Source organism: Aspergillus costaricaensis, assembly GCF_003184835.1.
Source record: "Aspergillus costaricaensis CBS 115574 unplaced genomic scaffold BO79scaffold_12, whole genome shotgun sequence".
Taxonomy (NCBI): domain Eukaryota; kingdom Fungi; phylum Ascomycota; class Eurotiomycetes; order Eurotiales; family Aspergillaceae; genus Aspergillus; species Aspergillus costaricensis.
In genome coordinates, this window is record NW_020291812.1 from 242,960 (window position 1) to 265,243 (window position 22,284).

Sequence of the window (22,284 nt, forward strand, 5' to 3'; positions counted from 1 at the left end):
GTATAATAGATGTATTGGTATGAGTTTGTTATTAGCTACTCGGCTGTCTAAGCTTTGCACAGACGGAGGATCATATTCATTCTAGACCAACTCAGAAGATACCAACCATGTACTATTTCACAAATACAAAGTATACCCCAATCTCACAACATAAGTTCACATCCATACCAAATTCACTCCAAAAGAAAGAAAAATATAATTAAATACACCACTCATAACCCCCTCCACCTCCTCACAGCCGCATACCCATAAATCCCCATCGTCGAGATACTCGCCACAAACGTAAAGAGCGTAATAACCCCACCAGTAATAATACCCTGCTCAAAGAACCCAATTGCCTTGCCACTGCGCTGCCCGATAGCGGGCAGCGGCACCAACGCCTCGCGCAATGCGTCGTTGGACTTGGATGCATAGCTGCTCACTATGTCTCGAACCAGAGCGGTGTTGCTGGTCTCCGTTACGAACTGGGGTCGGGGGACCTGCAGGGATTGTACTGAGTAGCGAGTTTCGCGCGAGGGCTGTTGGTTGATGGGGTATGCGGGGCCGACTGTTCTTGTTAGTGATTCCTGTAGAGGGCTGGTAAGGGATTGGGACACTTACTGAGCATGTCGACGGGAACGTGGTTGATATAGGATGTGTAGGAGTCGATGAATTGAGTTAGGTATTTGGCTGCTGCTGGGGCGGAGAAGGCGTATGTTGCTGCTAGGGTTCCCATGCTAGATTTTGGTGAGCTTTCTGAATGGACAAAGGTTGGGTAGTGGGTAAAGACATACGATGTGCTGAAATCAATAGCATCGTCCAGGCTAGTCACCGGATGCAGGACGAGCACCTTCTCGGATACCTTCTTTTGCAGAAGAGATGATTTTCTAAACTGTCAGCATGCTACTCCCTTGGATGGGGTATAGAGCTTACCGGTCGTGCACTTCAACTACACCCCATTCGGAACCAGATACTATCACCCGTGCGCTGGCGTCTTTATACGCCGCATCGAGCAACGAAGCGCCCGAGCTCGATCGTCGCGGATTGACTGCCGTCTGACGCGCATCTCCGTTCTGACCGGCTAGGTACTTTGACGATCGCTGGATAATGGCTTCCACGAACTCCTTCATGGCGTACTCCTGTACGAGTACGATGTCAGGAGAGTAAGTAGAGCGACCGCCGAAAGCGAATCGCGCGGACACCAGCGCATCCGCTGCAGCGGAGATGTTGGCTGTGCGGTCGACGATGGCGACGGTTCTGGCTGAAGTGGGAGAAGAAAGGCTGTTGGAAGAAGGAGTAATAGAGTCACTTTGTGCAATGATGTGTGTTTTGTTAAGGAATGCAGCGTCTGGTCTCTCCTCGCTGATAGCGAATGTATCTGCGTCCAGGGTCTGAGGCAGGATCTTCTTGAGAACACCCGGTAAAGCCATGGTAGTTTTCGTCAACTGTTAAAATTAGCATTAAGCCAAATAACTCGTGGTGTTGAGCCCACCTCAAGAATCACACAGTTCCCGGCCGCAATGGCAGCACTCAGCGCCGCGACAACAGAGAAAAACATAGTATGCGAAGAAGGAACAATATAGACGATCCCGACTCCACGCTTCCCATCATAATTATCCTTGCCATTGGCAACACGATACTCCTCCTCCAGGTCTTTCTTCAAGTCCAGTGAAGCATAGTGTGTGCGAATCTCTTTGAAGGCAAGGCAGATTTCGGCGCGAACCTCTTCCGACGAATTTCCCGAATCGGCAGCGATCGCATCCTTGATCTGCTCGATATTCTGTACAAGACTGGACTGTAGACGATGAAATTGATTCTGACGGTATCTGATATTCAAACAGCGACCGTCTATCTCAGCAGCGAGAATGCGCTGGAAAGGTTGTGTTGCGACCATTGTGCGTTGGTAGTAAGCGTGCTTGGTGGCACTCCGTTACACCAAGGTCTGGAATCTGAATGGATATAGTAGCAGGGGTTAAGCCGACAATCAAGTCACACCGTCAAACACGCGATGTGGACACAGCTTATTCCTCGGCAGTATGGCCCCAGCTAGTGATCCGATCATGCGGACAGTGGAAGAGTGTGCGGGGGAAATATGGGGGAAAGATGGAGGGAGGCGTTGGGTTGAGTCTGGGCGTTCGGGATGTGGAGGAAGCAAGGGATGGATGGGATGGACAGCACATCCCTTTTGTTATGCAGGTCAGTTCGGTGCACTATCCACCGCTAGTCAAGAGGAACATCATCTGTTCTAACTTGCTGTTACTGTCTGTGAAAGTGCTTGTTACACACTCAAGATATCATCTCCATTATGTCGTCTACAACTACAACTACTACTACAACTACATCTAGGGCTGTTGACGCCAGCACGCTTTCTATCCTCTCCGACTACGAGATCCACCACACCGGCTCAGAGACCCAGCCTCAGCCCCGGGTTCCTCGTGATGCTGTCCCTGTATCCCAGCCTGTGGACTGGCCTTCGCACTATAGACGTATCCCTTCATATCGACCTGTGAATCGGAACTTGAGCTACGAAGAGCGATCGGCTGGGACGAGTCCCGTGGAGTATATGTTTATCCAAACCATGTTGCATGGGGTGTGGTTGAATGCGGTGAGTATCTATGCTAAATCTTCAAATTGGATAATTCTGATATATGTGCAGTCTGTTGCGCGTCTCTGGCGCTTTACTGGGGGAAGGATTAACGATAAGATCTTCCATTATGAAGTTGGAGGAGAGTGGTGATTAGTATGCTAGTATTATGTCTGATTTCTATTCACTTTTGCATTATATTCAAATGAGTCAACTGTTTTGTACTAGTTATATGCTATACCAACCTTCAATGCTACGAATATCAAGTTACATTTCAAAGCAACTACCTTCTACCCCTATATCAAATGTACCACGTGAACAGTAACGACATACTTAGTACCAGCTCAGCATTCATTTTGCAATAATGTATCAATGACCAGCATCCTATCAGAAACATTGTGCTCACAGATCTCGGAATGCATCTAGAATCTCAACCTCTTATATATCTGCATGACAACTATAGACATCCTTCCATTCCATTCAGCACTCTAAATACACCCTATATCAACCACCAACCCACCACCCATCTCACCCCCCTTCCACCCCACAACCTTAGAAATAAAGAAGTCTAAGTACTATCCCTAACCTGAATCCCACCCAAATCCTCCTTCAACCCCTCCCCCAGCCCCTTCGCCGGCAACAACACATACAACATCCTCGCCCAGCTCCCCCCCCCATTCTCCCCATCAGGAGTAACATTCCTCCAAGCATGATTCGTACCTCTCTGGATCGCCACATCCCCCCTCTTCAACAACCTCGTCTCCCCCGAGTCCAAGACCAACTCAACCTCCCCCTCCAACACAACCCCATAATCCACCGACACCGTGCGATGCATCGGACTCAGCGCATGCGGCGGCATATCCACAATGCGACACACCGAGCCCGTGGAGATGGTAATCCCGGGCGGGTTGGTCAGGTAGGAGGCGTAGGCGGGGATGTCGGCCTCGTCGGTGAGATTTGCGGGGAAGGAGTCGGTGGTGTAGGCGAGAGAGAATTGGGCGTTGGCGGAGTCTTGGATTTGTTGCACCGGCATGGTTTCTGAGAGGGTGGTGGAGAAGATGGCTTTGTTGGTGGTGGGGTCGTGGGTGGTTATGTAGCGGGAGAGGGGACGGATGTTTTTGGTGTTGGTCATTTTGGCGGTGTTTGTTTGGAGGTAATTGGGTGGTAGTTGTGGTGGTGTAGAAGATTGATTGAGGTAAGTAGAGTTCACTGTTTGGTTTGAGGTTGGTATACTGCTTTGGATGGGATGCTGTTTGCTATATAATGCTGTGTCTATACTACCAATATACGGACGAGGATGCATCGGGACCACATCCCGATGGAGTTAGGAAGGTGGTTCCAACCGGTTATTCGGCTCTCGCATTACAGAACGAAATTCAATTCCTAATTATCTCATCTAAGTTATGATCTACTTCCTGCGGAGTTCCTCCAGCCAGCCCCGTGGGGGAATAATCGGCAAAGTGACATAGTTATCTCCGTGGCCGAAGTTGATATGGTTGAGCCCGTGGAATCGCTCCGGGGATCTGTCTCTGTCAGCAACGTAGTCTTCGTTACACCTTGGGATCAACTTACCGGTCTACAGGAGAATTGTGCTGGAATATTCCACTTCCTTGTGTATCGCCAGATGCGACCTCGAGGATAATCTTTCCTCCCTTTTCGACTACGACGTTGGTCGGCCACACCTCCACATCGACCGGGTAGACCTCTCCCGGAATGACCGGGAGCACGTCCGTGGAGTAGTAGTTGCGATGAGGGAGCCAGGGACGGTGGCGAGGATGATCAGGGTCCGTCTTGCGCAGACTGACACGCTGCCAGCCCTTGCAGAGAGGCACTGGGTCTCCAGCTGTGCCGGTGTAGAACACCTCCTTGCCCTCGGGAGAGATGTACCGCAATGTGACGAAAAGGTCGATATCTTGCGGAGTAGGAGAGCCTGGCTGGGGGCTCATGGATACATTGAGATGCGCGACAATGTGTCCGGTGATTTCTGTTTCGCTCTCAAATGGCGGAGTGGTGAACTGCACCAGCTGCGGGTTCTCCAAATTTCCGAGAGCAGGGTAAGTGATTTTGACCGGGCGCTCTTGCGGAGCTGTGGTTACCAGCTCTTGCTTCGAAGTCAGATAGTATCGCGTATATTGGGTGCGGGCGATAGGCCATTCGTTTTCAGTGCGGCGAGGGAATTGCTTCTCTGCTTCAGCGTTGTTGAATCCGACGTCTCCTTTGCGGAGAACCAGATCAACCTTCGGGGCTGTTCCAGTGGACCATCCCTCTCGATCCTCGCCCTTGAGGAAGGCGTCTAAGAAGCTGCGCTGGACTTCCACTTCTTCCGAATAGTAGAAAGGCAGGTCATGGCGACCGGTGATGAAGCGCAGATACTTCAACTCGCTGCCTGCTTGGGTCCAGCCCTCCACATTACCCCGCAAGTGCAGCAAAATGCCACCCCAGTTGGCCACGGACAGAAGAGGTACCTGAATGTCGGACATAGTGTACTCCTTACTAGCATAGTATATATCATCGCGGAATCGGTTGTTGACGTTGTCGATTGTCTGGTCCTGACGGTTCGCTTCCAATTCCTCCTCGGGAAGATCACCCTCGATGGTATCAGGACCCCAGTTACGGGCAGCACGACCAGGCCGACCGTACTGGTTAGAGACGACCTGGCGGTCCCACCAGAATTTGATGAAGGCGTTCGAAAGGATACCTCCGTGGCGACAACGATCACGGTAGTAGTCGGACATGCCCTCCCACGGGATAATACACGACAGGCCCTTGGGTTGCCGGGCACTGACTCTCCATTGACTCCCAGCATAGTAACTAATTCCGAGAAGTCCTACTTTACCAGTGGACCATGGCTGTTCGGCTGCCCATTCGACCACATCAAAGAAAGCCTCACTCGTTTCACGGGACATGGTGTCCAGCTTTCCGCGAGATTGGCCAGTGCCTCGCTCATCCGCCCGAACAACAGCATAGCCATGCTTAGTCCAGAAGGCAGGGTCGGGAGTCTCCCAGGCTGAATGGGCAGAGTGATGCTCAGGGTTGACTTCGCTGTATGACTTCGGATGGAAGTCCGAGTACGGAATATCTTTGCCGTAGGGGCCGTAAGTGACTAGCACCGGGGCCTTTTCCAGCTCCTTGGGCCGGTAGACGTTGCATCGGACAAGACCCGATTTATCCTTCAAAGCAATGGTGACATTCTGCTCGAAGACGTAGGGGAAGGATGTATCATCCCGGGTAGTAATGTCTTCGCGGATGGGATTCGGCATGATGGTTGTTACTGTACCTCACCCAAATAAAGAAAAATAGAGGATCAATAGCTAGGAAGTAAAAACAATGTGTAACAAATGCACTCAAAATCGGTGTGATAAATAGGTCGTCGTTATCTACCCCTCACGGTGTTTTGCGCCATTTCAACGGTTCCCTTGCATCCGCCCCCGAACGTGGAGCCGAAGTTGTTGAGCCGAGAATTGAGATCACGACTCCAGACCCCAAAATCCGTCCGGCATTAACGGTGGACACACATGACTCATCCTGGCAATTTGTGGGGGTGAGTGAAATCATGGGGTTGTCTTGAAAGATATAATTGTGTAGTATGTCATGGCAACACTCCGCTCTTAAGTGGCGAAATACCCGGTGTGTCCCCAGTCTGCAACCTTTAGCCAAACGTGATACACTGCCCTATCTGCAACAATGGGGAGCATTGACCCACGCACAGCCCAAGGAGGCCTTCACATTCTTATTGCCGGTGCTGGTATTGGAGGCCTGGCCACTGCCATCGCTCTAAGGCAACAAGGCCACCGTGTTGAGGTCAGTTACTCTTGCATCCGAACTTTAGGGTGAAGACAATAAGTTTAGACTAAAACTTGGACGCAGTTGTTCGAACGCTCCCGCTTTGCAAACGAAATCGGGGCAGCGATTCATATTACGCCCAATGCAAACTCTGCGTTGCTTAGATTGGGGATCGACGGCACCAAATTTGGGGCTGTAGAAACTGAGCAGGTACCCGCTGCCATGCTTGCTCGCTAACCGAAAGATCATCTCTGACCTTGCCAGTTACGCATGTACACTCCTGGTGGAGAGCCTCTGGGTATAATCGACAACAAAGCGCATGCAGACAAGTGGAGACACGTAAGTAGACTTCTCCTGCTTGGCATTCAATCGTCATAACGCTTGATAGAAATGGACACTTGTTCACCGAGCCCATCTGCACGAAGCTCTGAAAGTTGCCTCTCAGGCTCCTGGGCCCGGTATACCAGCTCAGCTGCACACTTCGAGCAAGATTGTAGATATTGACCCAAAAAATGCCACGGTGACTCTTGAAAACGGAGGAACTTTCAAGGGTGACGTCGTTATAGGAGCAGACGGTGTCCACTCCCTTGCAAGATCGAAATTGCCTTTCGCGAAGGACATTAAACCTTTCAGCTCTGGCAAGAACGCATTCCGCTTCCTTATAAAGCGCCAAGATGCCCTGGAAGATCCCGAGACCCGTTCACTTGCTGAGGTGTACAGTTCAGTGGACATGTGGGATTCTGATGAAAAGCGTGTGGTCATATACCCTTGTGCCAACAATGAGTTGCTGAACTTTGTCTGCATCCACCCCGACACAATGAGCACCATCAACACATCCTCTGATTGGAACCAAGAAGCTAGCAAGGAGGCGCTTCTTGAAGTTTTCAAGGATTTCAATCCCCAGGTTATCAAGATGCTAGCCAAGGCTGATCCTTACACCTTGAGGGTGTGGCCTTTGTTGGACATGGAAACTCTTCCCACCTGGGTCGATGACCGACTTGCAGTCATCGGAGATGCGGTACATCCATTCTTGCCATATCGTGCATCCGGAGGAGCGATGGCCATTGAGGATGGTGTTTCCCTGGCTGTCATGCTGTCCCGCGATGTGACCCGCGAGGAGATACCAGAACGGTTGAAGCTGTATGAGAAGGCTCGTCACACACGAGCCAGCACTGTGCAGCAGATGACACGAGAGTCTTCCAAGCCGCAGTCAATGGAGACAAGTCAGTATCAGCACATGGGTCTATCTTACATAGCTAACATTCCACAGTGGAAGCAATGACCGACTATATCTACGGCCATGACGAATTCGACCACTCCACGCAGGTGCTGCGTAAGCACCTCTGGAGCAAACTCCCGGCCAAATACTGGCGACAGCCCATTGTCTTCGGCCCCATGCCCGGCCCCAGACAAGACTGGTGGGGCAGGAACCGCGTCCAGAAGTCGCTCAAGTCAACATTCCAGACGGCGTCAATCCGATTCAAAACCAGTCGGACGCTGCTGCAAAACCTACTTCCCAATGAGAGGTATTCCTTCACCGACCCAAGCACTGTGGCCTATGCCAGCTTCTCGCAAACGAGACTTCACGGGATGGACTGGCTCGGCGGCGGCGGCTACCGTCACCTAGGCCTTTACATCGAGGGCGTGCAGTATGAGAAGACGGACGGCGAAGTGGTCAAAGGACTGTACCTGCCCATTCTCTTCGAAAGTCTGACTGATCCGATCGTGAGTGGTCGCGAAGAGCTCGGCATGCCCAAGCTGTACACTGCCATTGAGGCACACGAGCGGACCAATTCCTACCATCTCACGACTAGCTGGGAAGGCGCTGTGTGGGGTCACTTCCACTTAGAAGACCTGGAGGACCAAGACTTCAGCATGAACCCTCCTCAGAACATTGGTAAGGGTGACTTGATCTACCGCTACATGCCGCAAGTTGGACGTGCAAACAAGGGACAGCCTGAGGCTGAATACCCCGTGCTTGTGCCACAAGAGGAGGAGCAAAAGAACATTCCGTCGAGAATCACTCGGCTCCGGACGACCAAGAACGCCCGTTTTGAGATTGATGCACTCAGCTGGGAAGCATTGCCAACGCTGCATCATGTCATTTCACGGCTGGCTGAAATTCCTGTGGATGAGATTGTTTCGGCCAAGGTGGTTGAAGGTGAGGGGGTAGCAGATGTGTCATGCGCGAGACGTATCGAGTAAGGACTGAGTCGCGTTAAAAGGAAGGTACGGCTGGTCGGAGTCATGATTGTCAGCATTGCTGTACCTGTATGTTTTGATAGCAGATCCAGATTAGATCAATGTACCTGTTTTGAACGATGTGACCTGGCTTGGGACCATGTGATACCAGATTTGTGTCCTATACCGTGAACTATGACTACAGGTACAAGCTAGCGTTCAACTGCTGCGATTACTTTCGAGCTCCATATTTTATGGAACAGGGTCAACTAGGAATAAGCGTATATAACTTGAGTACGTATGTTTTCATGTCTCGTTCCGTGCCGAGAACACTTCGCGTTATCTCTCATTCTTGCTTGAACCTCGAATTCAGTCCACCAACCCTCCATTCGTCTTCTTCATCATCGTAAACGGCGTCCCCACTCTCTTCAACAACTTAGCCTCTCTAGGCTTTATGAATAATGGCTCTGTTGCAGCGAAGTAATCACGATAATACGGCTTCACCAATTGGACCTTTTTGAGAACCAGTCAGTTCAGCTCCTGGTCACCAATGCTTAGACAAGGTTGAAACTTACCCCCATAAGCCATTCTTTTGACGCGGACCTGTATGCAGATGGTATGTTAACATCTAATTGCAAGCAAACCCACAACCAGAATCCAGAAATGGAACAGGACCGACCAATTCTCTACCCAGGAAATAGTTCCCGGGGAATCAAGCGACTGGTATAGTTCGAAGAAAGTACATTCAGGCTCAGCAGTGACAGCCTTGTAGGCGGGTTCGAAAGCAGCCCAGAACTTCGGCACGTCCTCGGGTTTAAGATGGACTGTTACTTGCAGGGAGATGGATTCAGATGAGTCGGACATGGCGAAGTTATCTGGGTTATCGCCAGCTTCTTCCGAAGGCAGGGAGCTATGGATGATTGGTGGGCTGATTTGGAGATGTGATGATGGTAATTGATAGCAGAACAAGTCCTTTGTAGACAGTCGAGGAGGGGTGGTGGCGGGGTTATCGGAGGTTAGTTAGCATCTACCATAAGCGGCTAACTGTAAGCACTAACCACTTAGCACTGAATTGACAGGGGTTGATACTTGGTGCTTCCCAGTGGCTATCTTTGATAAGCCGTGTCGAGGCTGAACAGCCCAGCCGTATTGTGACTGGACATTGGTGACCTCAATGCAGAACCGATGAGATTAGATGGATTCTATGAAGCTTCTTTGGTACCCATGAGATCCTCAGTATCGGGCCATTTCTGAAAAGAGGCGACGCCTGTTAGTTAAATGGTGCACGTGAGCTCAAATGAAGCCAGAATACTAACGAGGATATTGTTGACTGTATATAACAGCAAGTGCCATCACTGCCGGACACAACAATGTCTTCAGTCATAGGCAAGAGCTAGCCATGACGAGGATATATCATGTTAACCTAGATATATGGTTATGATAGCATAAACGAATAAGGCTTCAATATTACCTCGTCTGAAGGTTCGTGATGACAAAGTGTCCAACTGGATCAGCTCATGATAATCGGATACTACTTTCCTGGATACTATATTTCGTCCGCGAAGGATACTGTGTATGCGTAATCAGTCTAAGTATCAGTGGGTCTTGATCGACAAAATTTATTACTTTTGGCATCGATCGTCCGACTTTCTCTGTATCATGTTTAACTCCAGATCTCATTGAATTCAAGATAAGGTGAACGGTGCTGATGAGAAGCTTGTTTCGAGGACCGGATGATGGCGGTACTAGTAATACTCTTTTTTATGCACCATTGGTTTTGTGTGTTGATATATCTCAGGGTCACCCTGCTTATACGTACCTATACATCGCTACTTACCTAATTAGTAGTTAGTATTCAAGCTGATTTACGCACTGAACCATATGAGACTAGTACCGTCGTAGCTATGTAACACACTACCTCTAGAATGTATGAAACTAAGCTCAAATGCCCATAATCTGAAACTTCATGTCCAAGGTCTCGGAAGCACGATCAGGTAATTGTACCTAGCAGCTCGACAACACCCAAACTCACATCAGGAAAGCGCATCAGCCAATTAGCATGAACCAAGTATCTATTCGACCCAGTCAGAACTATGCACTACAACTGTGGCGCTGTCCGCTATGCTAAGCACTAAATTGCACAAGTTGTAGTCTTGATGGGTGAAAGGCCCGGCCGTCTCACTAGCAATATAGTGGACCACTTAGTCTATGGATCATCCGGAACGATACGTATGTCCCGGTCATGACTATACCTCTTGGCAAGGTGTTGTAAATTGTGTTGGTGGCATCTATGGCCTCGCAACAAAGCCGCTCGATTGCAGTACATTATGCAGTATACGTATGAACTGCATAGAAACTAAAGTGAGTGGTTCGAACATTGAGGCTTCTCTGCAATAGCTCGCAGGCGTGCAGGCCTTGTCTGCCTGATGTCACCGGGGTCGCAAGGATGAGTTCATGGGCCTAATCCCGGAATGACTTCGAGCCTTGGGGCCACTAGTCTCGTATTGTCCCCAGCAGTAAGCAGCTAGGTGGCAATCACGGGCATGGATTATTTTCGAGCTAAGAGTGGTAGTAGGAGCGGGCACCTAGATGACTGGACAATGACTAGCTAGCGAGCACCGTGGGGGTCATCATGTCTCGAGCTAGAGGAGCGCGGATATATTCGGGAGTGGAAGAGTCCTTTTGTGTGATGAGTGTTCCATGACTGTTGGAGGATGTCCGGTGGCTGCACCTCGTGGCATCAGGCCGCAATGGGAAGCAGGTATGGCATCTGGGGGAAGAATGTGGGCATGCACACAGGACATGCATGTGGTATTCTTATCGTAGTGCTATGAATGGTAAAAGGCGCTGCTTGAGAGTTCAGTATCCTGCGTGATTTCGTGGAGCAAATATCATCGAACTGCGGGGATGCTACTGCTCAACAGATTTGAGGGTTGGTGAGACCACCCGAGTTGTGGATTGACGGATCTTTGCTGGATGGATGGATGGTCGGGGGCCCAGAAAGGCCTAGAACGCGACCGTAGCTTGGAAGCATTTGAAGGAAGTAAGAGCTTTACCTGTACGATGGTTGTCTTTGAGGTAATGTGCTGTGCTTTGGAAAAATTGAAGAGAGGAGGGAGAAACCCGACATAGCACAGCCAACGTGCGAACCCCCTTTACCATGGGAACGCAGTAAAAGGGAAGAAAGCAGGATGGATGGTGACAGGAAGTTTACTATAGTATTGAGTGTCGCGGCGGATGACGCATGACTGGCTGCCTACCGAATCAGGCGGCCCGCTGTGAGGTGCTCCGCCCGCTGCTGCACTTCACCAGGAACCGTAACCTCACCTCCTCCCGCCTTTGCTCGTCCTACACTTGCATCTCTTTCTCCTACTACTACTCCGTTGCCTTCTGGCTTCCTCCATCTCCAGGATACCCTGTCGTCTCGCTTCGACCGTCTCCTGTCTCGTCTGAAGCCCGGTCCTCTCACCTTTCCCTCCCCCTCTCAGCGCCACTTTCCCCCCTCCTCCCTCGCCCTCTCGCGTCGATCGCTTCGCTGGTGTGACTGTATTTATAATTCGCCCCGTCGGCCACCTAAGGCTGTCCGAACAAAGACCCTGATCTACTGGCTGTCTATAGACTCGATAGAAGACTTGCTCCCAGAGCTGGCCAGGGCTTGCATTTGCTGGTTCCCCAACGTGATTTGACCCTCTCCGAGTCTGGGAGAGCTTCCCCGCACTAGAGCTGCACAGCATCATGTATGTCGTGGAGAAACACATCACTGGGGAAAAAATGAGAGACCAAGTGAATATGTAGCTAACCGAAGACTTTCACAATATTCAGGCGCATTACCGTGAGCGTGATTCGTCCGGATCAGGCCGATGCCGACATCTTCTCCCTAGAAGTCGGTGGGGACATGACCGTCGAGCTCCTCAAAGCCATCGTTGAAAGCGAAACCTCCATCCCTCCTCCCTCCCAACGTATTCTCTACAACAATCAACTCCTCGCCGATGATGCTCGCACCCTCGAACAGGTTGGCATTGGTGAGGGTGACATGATAGGTGTTCAGGTTACGCTGCGGAGACCCCAGGGGGCCCCACGGAGTATTGGGGGCCCCAGCTCTGCTGCTGCCCAACAAAACCTGCAGCGACGACAGGCAATGACACCAGATCCCGAGACGATTCGTCTACATATTCTCGGTAATCCGCAAGTGCGCGAGGCTGTTCGACGGCAGAATCCGGAACTGGCGGAGGTGGCCAACGATGCACAGCGCTTCCGTGATGTCCTTCAACGACAACAACAGCGCGAGGCTCAGGCCGCAGCAGAGAAGGAGGCTCGAATTGCCATGCTGAATGCTGATCCGTTCAACCCCGAGAATCAACGCGAGATCGAGGAGATTATCCGTCAAAACGCGGTAACGGAAAACCTCCACAATGCCATGGAACACCACCCAGAGTGTAAGTGGGCGAAACGTTTTCCGTGTCGACCTTATTGCTAACATGAAAGCACAGCATTTGGTCGCGTAACCATGCTGTATATCCCTGTCGAGGTCAATGGCCATAGACTCAACGCATTCGTTGATTCCGGCGCACAGGTCACCATTATGTCACCCGAATGTGCGACCGCGTGCAACATCATGCGACTCGTCGACCAGCGATATGGGGGAATCGCAAAGGGCGTTGGTACGGCTAACATTATCGGTCGGGTGCATTCAGCACAAATCAAGATTGGAAGCATGTTTCTTCCATGCTCCTTCACAGTTATGGAGGGAAAGCACATTGATCTACTCCTAGGCTTGGACATGTTGAGGAGACACCAAGCCTGCATTGACCTCAAACGAGGTGCACTCATCATTCAAGACCAAGCGGTCCCGTTCTTGGGAGAGGCAGACATTCCCAAGCACCTCCAGGAGGAATTCGAGGATGAGCCCATGATCAAGGGAGCCGATGGCGCCGAAGTCGGCGCCCGGACAGGTGCGGTCACGCATCAGGCCAGCCGCAGCCAAGCAGCTGGTGGCCCCAACATGGCCTCTGCGGCATCCTCTTCCCGCCCAGCCCCGCCGCAGTCACGCTGGCCGGCGGACTCCATCGCGAAGATCACCGAACTAGGCTTTACGCGAGAAGAAGCCATGCGAGCTTTAGACGCAGCCAACGGAGACCTAGATGGAGCCATTGGATTTCTGATATGACGCAGGTGATGTCACCGCTTTGGAATCCTTCAACTTTTGGCAAACTTGGTGCCGGGTGAGCAGTCCCGGGAACTTTCGTACCGCTGTAATATGATCTATCATCAACAACAGCGAGACCTGTGCGCAAATTGTGCGATGGCTCTCTATTCCCTACCCATGTCTCTATTTCACTTCCCTTGTAACAATGAAGCCTACGGACGTAACTATTATTGCATTCTATCCTACACACTCCCATGGTCCCCGCACGGAACTCTATATACCTAGCAAGCAAGATAGACACCATCAACAGCCACCCAAATCTTATTTAGGATATTTTGGAGGCCATCATTCCATACTATCAGCCAGCCCTGTGGCAAACAATCACAATCCCTGCTTTGCCCCCCAATTCCGCAAGCCTCATCTTCTCTCATCGGGTTTCATCCCGACCTATATCATGCAGCTGCAGCATTAAGAGCGATCGGGTCGGTGTAGCGGGTCCTGCTGCCACATTTACACTTTTCACACAGTAAGTACTATCTAGTGGGAATGCATTCCTACCTGTACAATGTACAGAGCACAGATCACAGACCCAAAGAGACTTTTGGTTTTCAGCCCACCGCACGTAAATTAGCGAGTTGGCATGTATGCCTTACGCCTTCAGCTCACTCAGTCACACACCCCGGCACTAAGTCCAGCACGATAAGGCAGGTTGATGTCCTTGCATGACTAGGCCCATGCAACTTCCTAGGCCTAGAACCCAATGACTGGTCTAGTTTATTGGTCTGCGAAACATTTCCGTCCAGTCTACACCTCTACTGCTACAAAGTACACCTGTGGGAAAGTACTGTGTACAGTGCACTTTCCAGCTTTGCAGACGCATGCACGCCTGAGTTTAGATCTGCCATTCCTTTGCTTTATTTTTTCATTTTCTTTTACGTGATCTATGGATTATCGGTCCCAGCACATACACCCCCTGCATTGGATACTGTATGCATACATGCCCTCCACTGAAATAGGAAAGGGAGAATATTGGGGTTATGGGGACTGATTACTGTAGTGACTTACTCCTTCTTGGACTTGACTAGGAGTCTGGTCCGAAGTCTAAAGAACATATCCAGTGCCATGAACGCACCTATCAGAGTTAATTAGCAGCCGTCCAACTCAGCTTACTGATGTCCAGGCGCATGCAGTATCTCTACTTACCAAGAGCGACATAAGGCCCATATAGCATGCTGATGTTCTGCTTTTGGGCTACGGAGCGATCTGCCCAACTCCAGACCTCGACCAGACAGACTGTGGAGGTAAGGAAGGCCTGAAGACCAAAAATGAGGAGGTGGAGGGGGACAAGAGGGTCATCTGTCATGTATCCACCCCGTTAGCTCCAAGTTCCAGATAGGGAGATACCGAGCGTTTATGATGTAACGGTAGGTATAGTTGTGGTTGATAGTAGGTGTAGATCCGCACCTCTCTTCAGGCCGCCAAGTGCCCAGACGCTTACGGGCACATGGTAGAACAGCTCCATAAGTATGAAAAAGTAAAACCAGGGGGCTGGTGGCTCCTCGAAGAACTTGTCATGGTACGTATCAATGTAGAACTGTCGGAGGGTGTGGGAAAGGTTGGATTGGAGGGCGGTGGGGAGGATCGGGGCTGCGTCGACCACTAGGAAGATTGATTGATTGATAGCGAGTTAGTGGGTTTCGGGACTACGTAAACGAGTGTATATCAGTGGGAAGGGGGGAGGGGGGCAACTTTAGACCGACTTACGAAAAATGATGGGGACATGAATAGCAAAGAAGGAGAAGTAGATCAAGTCGCGTTTCCGGCTCCACAAGGAGGCGGGAGCAGTCGGAGAAGCCATTCTGGGTTTTCGGGATTGCGTAAAAGAGAAGGTGTCCCCGGTTATCTAGAAACGTAGGGCGTAGGATGTAGATAGGTCGGGTCCCTTTCGTCCGGCCGAAAAGTTTCGTTTGACAGCTAAGTGGTAAGCTAGTCGAGTCTAGTAACTGGGGGATGTGGAAGAAAAGGATCTGATATGTGCGAAGAAGAAGAAGAAGAAGAAGAGGAAAGAGCGAGAGAAAGCGGGTCAGCTGACCGTCACGGGTTCTCCGAGAAGAGGTAAAAAAAACACAAACGAAGCAAACGGAAAAAGCAACTACCATGAGAAAAAAAAAAAAAAAATTAAAAGAATGAAAAAGAAACCATCGAGAAAAATCCCCGCCGTTCGCCAGACCCGATCGGCTGGAAAAGACAGTCCGAGAACCTACCTAATACTCACTACTTTGGCAGAATGTTTGCTTTTTCCAAAACTGCACGCGTCTCAGGCAGTCCCTAAACATAGCTTAAGCTTAGCCGTGTGGATCGCAGTCCAGCTATCGCTCAATCAACAATCATGGCTGCTCGGGTAAGGTGAGTTTAACCCACTGTCAACCATCAACCAGCCGTGGTGACCCAACGGTTTAACCAGCTCAAAAGTATGAAATATTGCCAAAACAACAGAATTTGATTCTTTCGCCCATCCACAGGTGGCTTGCTTTTTTAGCAGAACTCATCGGCCTTGCATATGGAGTTGAATAGTATTCTCGATATATTCTTCTTCGATCTTATCGTTTGTGTGAGACATCCTAGTGCCATGTCCACCCTGGTAGCTGGTCCAGCTCCGCCTTCAAGCCATCGGTCATAGATTCATGGTGATCTCTCATTCCAGGGCGGCCCGATAAACTGGGCGTCTTCACCGCAATTCTTGAACCCTGCCTTCAGCTTACTCGTTGTGGCCTCCGACTCCCGGCAAAGCCTGTGGTGCAAAAGTCCTCTACTGGAGCCCAGGATCCCTTAGTTGTGGCGCCTGCCCCTCCCCCTTCCCTTGGGGCTGATCTTTTGCCTCTGGACTCCCTTCTTGGCCCGGAATCGGCCTTGACTCAATTTTACGCATCAAAACAAAAGTACTGCAAGGATTTGAGCAGCTGGTATCCGCCACCTGCACGCTGATCCCACCATGTCTCTCAATAATAGCATGCATTCTGCAGACAAAGCAACCTGATCCAGGAAATGTCCTCGAACGTCAAAATGTACCTGGGTCCCCTATCTCATGATTTGGCTCGGTCCTCCTAGAACATCGTTGTGTGGGCGGACGACGGGAAGCTTACGCTTAGCGCCACACTTTGCACCACCGTCCGTCAGTCCATTGTCGCATAGTGTTTCGCACAGAGTGGGCTAGTCTCCAACAGCCGGAAATGCGTCGCCCGACTCCCAGGGTAGACACTAGTCACTAAGTACGTACCTTGGAGGTCACAGCGACCCTTTCCCCGGAACTTGGGGCCAAATTTGACCGCCGGTGCTATCTAGTTGCTGTATCTCGCAAGAACACCCTGCGAATAGTCGCCAGCCTCAACCAGTAGTTGACTATCCACATCCACCGTACCCACCGGCACCAAACTTGGGAATCCTTTGACATTCCTTGTACCCCATGCACCAGTTGGGATAATATTTCGTAAGAGATAGCTCATGGACAACGAATCAGTGACGTGACACCTTCAACGGGCATCAATCGACAAAGTACATACTTCTTCCTAGGCTGTCTCGAATGGCAGCAGGAAGAGACTAACTTGGATAGGTAGTAGATATGATCAATGAAAGACAAAGCACTCAGGCCCTACGACGGAAACACGGATGACACGAAATAAATCTTGGTCTCAATTGCAATTCGACCCCTCCAGACTCGGAAGCTCTGAGCTTGAAGGTTGCTCAAACGCGGACATGATGTGGCTTGAACAACTGGGCGGACACAGTCGTACATTATGATCAGACCAATTCTCCTGCATCCTTCCTTCGAGGCTTCTGTGGGCCTTCGACGCCATCTGGGAAATGTTCTAGATAGCCTGGATGACCTTCCGCGGCCCATCTCTACCGATTATGGAACATTAACGTGGCTCGGTGGAGAAACCCGATAGTCCACGGACATTGAACCGCATTCCCGAAATGAAAGCCAACGTCACAACTCGCGCGAGAGGCTCCGTTGGCTCTGCGCGCGAGAAGATCGGCCAGGCCTGTCTGTTCCACCCTGGTTCAAATTGGACTTGATGCGAAGGATGGATGGATACTGTGAGCAAGTTTTTCGCCCGTTGGGTGGAAGCCCAAACCGGGTCTATGTGTGACCCTTTTGGCTTGCACGGGTGCTCACTCCTTCCGCAAGTGAGCTAAAAAGAAAAAAAAAAAAAATTTTAATCCTTTTTATCGAAAAGGAAAATTTTGACACCAGTGTTGTTTGCTTCCCTGAAGAGGCAGCATGGATACGCAAAGGCGTCACTAAAACCGAGAGAGAGAGCGAACACATCGAATTTTCGGGGAAGCTACAGTGGGTATGCGCTGAGTCGATTTTGTGCCTCCTCGGCATTGTGGCCCCAAAATAAACTGGAGCCAGGAAGTCGGCACTATTCTTGTTCGATTGAGTTGACGCGATCGATCACCACCAGGATACTGCGAGAAAGAGAGCAGGCATTATCCCAAACAAAAATATAACCGTGGAAAAAGAAATTTTGAGAAAAAGAAATAACGAAAAAAAAAAAAAAAATAATAATTAAAGGGAAAAGAAAAAGAAAAAAAGGAAACAATTCAACAACCAAAAAAAAAAGAAAAAGTAATAACATTTTCTCGTTCTTTGGAATAAACAGCAGTGGAACACAAATTACTCTAACCCCCTTCACAATGTTGTACTGAGTACGCATGCGCCCTCTTGACATGAGATAAACGGTTTCCACCAACCAAACATTAGCAGAGGGGCTGCAATATTCCTGGATTATTGGCAATGGCTACCTGTGGCAGAGCGCATACAGGCTACAGTAGTACAAAGCAGCTGCGGCCTCGAAGCCGGGAGTTTTACCATCGTCCTTCTGTCGAGCGATGCAAGGACTAATGCAAGATAGCAGAGCTACCGTAGCTGCTGCTGCTGCTGCTGCTGCTGAAAGTAATGGTACTCCTTCCCACTACTGCACAGGACAAATTCCGCGATCTAGTGCCGTCTACCCTAGAAGGAACAGACTCAAACTTAATGATATTGGCCCAACGTGCCGGCCGCATGGCTCCACCTCTGCCTTCTTTGCAGGCCCTCTGGCTGCTTATCGTTCATCCGGGTTCGCTAGATCAGAGCGGTGAAACCACACCAAAACCACATCGAATGGAACAATTTACAGTTGAGAGCCAGTCCCCCGGAACACGCCGGGTCCAGGGAGAAGACAGTGCCTTCCCATCGAAGTATCGGCAGGTCCAATCGCTATCGCTTCTGCGGTCGGTCAGGCTTAGCTCCGAGAAGACAATCGTCGTTGCCATGCCGGACAACTCTCTACTGCTGTAAGCCCTTTGTCGTCCGATGCGGGAAGGAAGCTATACTCTTGGAGTGGGCGCGCCGATGCCCCATTCTTTATTATTCATTGGACCTTGACCGCTTCTCCCAATTCCGTCGTGCATCTCTTGCTCGTCTCGGTCCCTGTTCCGAACGGCCTGCCTCTTCCCTTTCTGGCCTCTTCGTCACTCTGTATGCTCTCTTCCCCTTCACCTTTTCTAGACACTGCTTGTGCCATGCTGGCTCCTGAGTGGTTCATTCCTTTGCCGCCGCCCCCTCACCCCCCTACGATGACCGCTGTTCTCATCTGTCGAGACCCGTCCGGCACCGACTTTGTACCCCTGTCGTCATGGATTCGAGACGACCTTTTTTTGTGCCCGCCTTGAGTAGTAGTAGCAGTAGTAATCGGGCGTATCTACCAGCCCAAGCTTTCCCGGTCCGGAAAATTGAAAGGGATAATCCCTGGTCTAACTCTTTCTAAGCGAACCTCCGGTGGATGCATTGCCATTGGCGCTGCTGCGGCCATATCATCCACACTTGGCCGTGTTTACTGCTTGTGCAATCCCTTTATCGCCATATCGAGCCGGTGGAGGTTGTATCTGATCAGATATATATTCATCTCTCGTCCACCCTCGACTGAACTTTCTTCTCTTCCCCATCCATCTCCAGAGACTTCAATTGACCTTGATTTCTCGGATTCTGTCCTTTTCCTTTTCCCTCCTAGCTCACTTTCATCTTTCTTGACGTCGACGTCCCGCTTAACCTCTTTGTGGCCTTGAGCAACACTACATTACGTACATAAGTTCCTTCGCACAAGAGCACACACCAGTCAACACGCACATCCGCAATAATGCCGTCCTCTGCGCCTGTCCTACGGCCCAAGAAGGCTCTTCCCATCAATGCCCATAAGGAGGAGGAGCCGATCAGCTACGACATCAATATCCCTTACGTGGATGTCACCAAGGAGTCTCACCTACGCACCAGATACCCCGAATACCTTCCCACGTGGGACAAAGTGTGGTTCGATCCTCTTCCTCCTTTTGAGTATCAGGACCCTGCCCTTCGCGTGAAGGATAAGTCCAAGCGCAATCTTCTGTCACCCGGCACAAAAGTGACGGAGATCCAACCGCGCATTGGTAGCATCGTGGAAGGCGTTCAGCTCAACCAGCTCTCGGATGCCCAGAAAGATGAGCTTGCCCTTTTGGTTGCCGAACGCAAGGTGGTAGCTTTCCCGGACCAGGACCTCATTGATGATGGTCCTGAGGCACAAGAGGCTTTCATGCGTCACTTTGGCAAGCCCAATTATCAGCCCGTCTCTGGCTCAATGCGCGGGCATCCAGGTTTCCATATCATCCATCGCGACGGCAACCGCGAGGAGATCACTCGCTTCCTGTCGCAGCGCACTACTACGACACTCTGGCACCAGGATGTCAGCTACGAGATCCAGCCCCCGGGCTATGTGATGCTTGGGCTGCTGGAGGGACCTGAAGTAGGTGGTGATACTGTTTTCTCGGCAACCGATATGGCATACAAGTAAGTATCATCCTCAAGCGCGACGAATCAGCGCCGGGCAGGTAGATTCTAATGCATGAATTAGGCGTCTTTCTCCAACTCTCACGTCCTGGTTGGACACGCTGCGCGCAACCCACTCATCGGCAAAAATGATCCAGCATGCACGTATGACTGGGAGCCTGGTACGCAAAGAAGCCGTCGACACCGTCCACCCGCTTGTGCGCGTCCACCCAGTCACAGGCGAGAAATGTCTTTTTGTGAACGGCGAGTTCATCACCAAGATTCAAGGTCTGAAGGAGCCCGAGCAGCGCTGGTTGCTGGACTTCCTCATGCAGCATATCATCACTGGGCACGACTTTCAGGCGCGAGTGAGGTGGCAGCCTCGGACCATTGTAATCTTCGACAATCGCTGCACAACGCGTGAGTTCCTTGTTACCTACCAAAGATAAGCACCCAAAAGCAATACTGACGGATATTTGCAATAGATTCCGCCATTGTCGACTACCTCGATGATGATAACGGCGCCAAACTCCGTCACATCTTCCGTCTGTGCGCATTGGGCGAAAAGCCCATCCCTGTATACGACCAATTCGAGTAAATCCCGACGGCCTCCGCCACCTGTTCGAGGAGCTCTATCCTTGTTCTCAGCACCTCTTAGTTCTCACGGAAGGTCAAGGGTGCTGGACGCCACCGCGATGCCTTGCCAGCAATAACGTTCCATGCAGCAGGCTCGGAAGATGTTTCCCCGCTACCCCTCAGACTTTCGGATTCTTGGCGCGTCGCATGTGCCTGATCCTCCCTCCTCCTTCTCATCCTTTCCTCTTTGATCCGTCCTCTTCCCGTTTTTCTGCCTGGATTTTTGCTTGGCTGCTTGAATTTTGATTGATACCTCGGCCTGGTTCATTAGACTGTTTAATGTGGTTTTTTTATTCCCACTTTTAGTGACCTTATTTTGTGCCCTGTTTAGGCTTCTATGCTCTAGAACTAGTGGGGCCAAACTTACTTTCTATTTTTTTTTTTTCTTTTCATTAGTTTTCTTTGATCTAAAATTTTCGTGTCCGAAAGCAATGTTCTTCTTTATTCTCTGTTATTTGTTTTGAATTTGTTAGCCCGATAGACTTCATTTCTTTTATTATCTACCAGATTTAGTCATTATTTATCTATTTTTCGCGTCAAAAATATCAAAATAAATTTATAATCAAAATAAAAACAATCTTTCGATTAATGAGCGTGTAGTTAATACGTAGTTTAACCAAAACTCAAGAATGTCAAATGTTGCTCGGATGTACCCTGTACACCATACTATATATATTATCCTATGCAGCCTCGTCGAACACACTCACCCCCACCATCCACCAACACCCGGGAAGCGGGGACCGAACAATTTCAATTCACAGTAGTAGTAGTAGTAGTAGTAAGTAGCCACTCACTATTTAACTCTGAGCTTAGCAGAAATAATACATAATAAGGTATCAGTGAAGCATCCAGGAATTGGAAATTGGGCTCGAGTCAGGAAACTAAGGAACAACCGCCGATCAATAGTAATCTACGCCTACTAGAAGCACTCACCAGTCTTAGTAGTACTCCTACGAGTACTTAAATAGTATTTACCGGCGAAATCTAAGTTAGGAAAATGGTCATACTACTACTACCACCACCACCACTACTGCTACTAGTAGTGGTGATACTTAATAGTACCTCGGAATGGGCAGAGGAACCAAGGTCGGTTATGTATTTATATATATATATGTATATATATTAACT

The 22,284-nt window shown here is 50.2% G+C and overlaps 9 protein-coding genes across 9 annotated transcripts; 4 read left to right on the forward strand and 5 right to left on the reverse strand.

The window, feature by feature from the left end:
• Nucleotides 1–91: 91 nt before the first annotated feature.
• BO79DRAFT_244725 (aldehyde dehydrogenase PutA) lies at nucleotides 92–1,873 on the reverse strand (the record flags this gene model as incomplete). Its single annotated transcript, XM_025685406.1, has 6 exons — nucleotides 92–112; nucleotides 237–547; nucleotides 601–716; nucleotides 774–866; nucleotides 913–1,424; nucleotides 1,472–1,873. The coding sequence occupies 6 exons, from the start codon at nucleotides 1,871–1,873 to the stop codon at nucleotides 92–94; spliced, it is 1,455 nt and encodes a 484-aa protein (XP_025540642.1).
• A 365-nt stretch (nucleotides 1,874–2,238) lies between these two features.
• BO79DRAFT_286804 (uncharacterized protein) lies at nucleotides 2,239–2,716 on the forward strand (the record flags this gene model as incomplete). Its single annotated transcript, XM_025688511.1, has 2 exons — nucleotides 2,239–2,584; nucleotides 2,636–2,716. Exons 1-2 carry the CDS (start codon nucleotides 2,285–2,287, stop codon nucleotides 2,714–2,716), a joined length of 381 nt encoding a protein of 126 aa, XP_025540643.1. The 5' UTR covers nucleotides 2,239–2,284.
• A 415-nt stretch (nucleotides 2,717–3,131) lies between these two features.
• On the reverse strand, nucleotides 3,132–3,695 carry BO79DRAFT_263440 (cupin domain-containing protein; the record flags this gene model as incomplete). The annotated part of the gene is made up of 1 exon (XM_025686682.1): nucleotides 3,132–3,695. The coding sequence occupies one exon, from the start codon at nucleotides 3,693–3,695 to the stop codon at nucleotides 3,132–3,134; it is 564 nt and encodes a 187-aa protein (XP_025540644.1).
• A 276-nt stretch (nucleotides 3,696–3,971) lies between these two features.
• On the reverse strand, nucleotides 3,972–5,823 carry BO79DRAFT_263442 (CocE/NonD family hydrolase; the record flags this gene model as incomplete). The annotated part of the gene is made up of 2 exons (XM_025686683.1): nucleotides 3,972–4,092; nucleotides 4,136–5,823. The coding sequence occupies 2 exons, from the start codon at nucleotides 5,821–5,823 to the stop codon at nucleotides 3,972–3,974; spliced, it is 1,809 nt and encodes a 602-aa protein (XP_025540645.1).
• Nucleotides 5,824–6,247: 424 nt separating this feature from the next.
• Nucleotides 6,248–8,591, forward strand: BO79DRAFT_263444 (putative salicylate hydroxylase; the record flags this gene model as incomplete). Its single annotated transcript, XM_025686684.1, has 5 exons — nucleotides 6,248–6,364; nucleotides 6,431–6,556; nucleotides 6,611–6,685; nucleotides 6,735–7,569; nucleotides 7,617–8,591. 5 exons carry the CDS (start codon nucleotides 6,248–6,250, stop codon nucleotides 8,549–8,551), a joined length of 2,088 nt encoding a protein of 695 aa, XP_025540646.1. The 3' UTR covers nucleotides 8,552–8,591.
• A 159-nt stretch (nucleotides 8,592–8,750) lies between these two features.
• BO79DRAFT_244727 (putative quinol monooxygenase) lies at nucleotides 8,751–9,519 on the reverse strand. The gene is made up of 3 exons (XM_025685407.1): nucleotides 9,207–9,519; nucleotides 9,103–9,130; nucleotides 8,751–9,040 (listed from the first exon to the last, which is right to left on the reverse strand). Exons 1-3 carry the CDS (start codon nucleotides 9,389–9,391, stop codon nucleotides 8,897–8,899), a joined length of 357 nt encoding a protein of 118 aa, XP_025540647.1. The 5' UTR covers nucleotides 9,392–9,519; the 3' UTR covers nucleotides 8,751–8,896.
• Nucleotides 9,520–14,612: 5,093 nt separating this feature from the next.
• Nucleotides 14,613–15,673, reverse strand: BO79DRAFT_208560 (EXPERA domain-containing protein). Its single transcript, XM_025682424.1, has 4 exons — nucleotides 15,438–15,673; nucleotides 15,138–15,332; nucleotides 14,877–15,029; nucleotides 14,613–14,805 (listed from the first exon to the last, which is right to left on the reverse strand). Exons 1-4 carry the CDS (start codon nucleotides 15,529–15,531, stop codon nucleotides 14,735–14,737), a joined length of 513 nt encoding a protein of 170 aa, XP_025540648.1. The 5' UTR covers nucleotides 15,532–15,673; the 3' UTR covers nucleotides 14,613–14,734.
• A 2,963-nt stretch (nucleotides 15,674–18,636) lies between these two features.
• Nucleotides 18,637–19,020, forward strand: BO79DRAFT_253916 (uncharacterized protein; the record flags this gene model as incomplete). The annotated part of the gene is made up of 1 exon (XM_025686024.1): nucleotides 18,637–19,020. One exon carries the CDS (start codon nucleotides 18,637–18,639, stop codon nucleotides 19,018–19,020), a length of 384 nt encoding a protein of 127 aa, XP_025540649.1.
• An 838-nt stretch (nucleotides 19,021–19,858) lies between these two features.
• BO79DRAFT_193012 (TauD/TfdA dioxygenase family protein) lies at nucleotides 19,859–21,246 on the forward strand (the record flags this gene model as incomplete). Its single annotated transcript, XM_025680939.1, has 3 exons — nucleotides 19,859–20,541; nucleotides 20,606–20,940; nucleotides 21,006–21,246. 3 exons carry the CDS (start codon nucleotides 19,859–19,861, stop codon nucleotides 21,116–21,118), a joined length of 1,131 nt encoding a protein of 376 aa, XP_025540650.1. The 3' UTR covers nucleotides 21,119–21,246.
• Nucleotides 21,247–22,284: the final 1,038 nt, after the last annotated feature.

Excerpts from the sequence above, each read along its gene's own strand:
- BO79DRAFT_244727 (XM_025685407.1), bottom strand. The coding sequence starts at position 9,391 with ATGTCCGACTCATCTGAATCCATCTCCCTGCAAGTAACAGTCCATCTT. Across the intron at positions 9,131-9,206 it reads ATTTCCTGGGTAGAGAATTG|GTCCGCGTCAAAAGAATGGC; the intron begins GTCGGTCCTGTT and ends ATCTGCATACAG. Across the intron at positions 9,041-9,102 it reads CAAAAGAATGGCTTATGGGG|GTCCAATTGGTGAAGCCGTA; the intron begins GTAAGTTTCAAC and ends GTTCTCAAAAAG.
- BO79DRAFT_208560 (XM_025682424.1), bottom strand. The coding sequence starts at position 15,531 with ATGGCTTCTCCGACTGCTCCCGCCTCCTTGTGGAGCCGGAAACGCGAC. Across the intron at positions 15,333-15,437 it reads TCATGTCCCCATCATTTTTC|TGGTCGACGCAGCCCCGATC; the intron begins GTAAGTCGGTCT and ends CAATCTTCCTAG. Across the intron at positions 14,806-14,876 it reads TGGGCCTTATGTCGCTCTTG|GTGCGTTCATGGCACTGGAT; the intron begins GTAAGTAGAGAT and ends TAACTCTGATAG.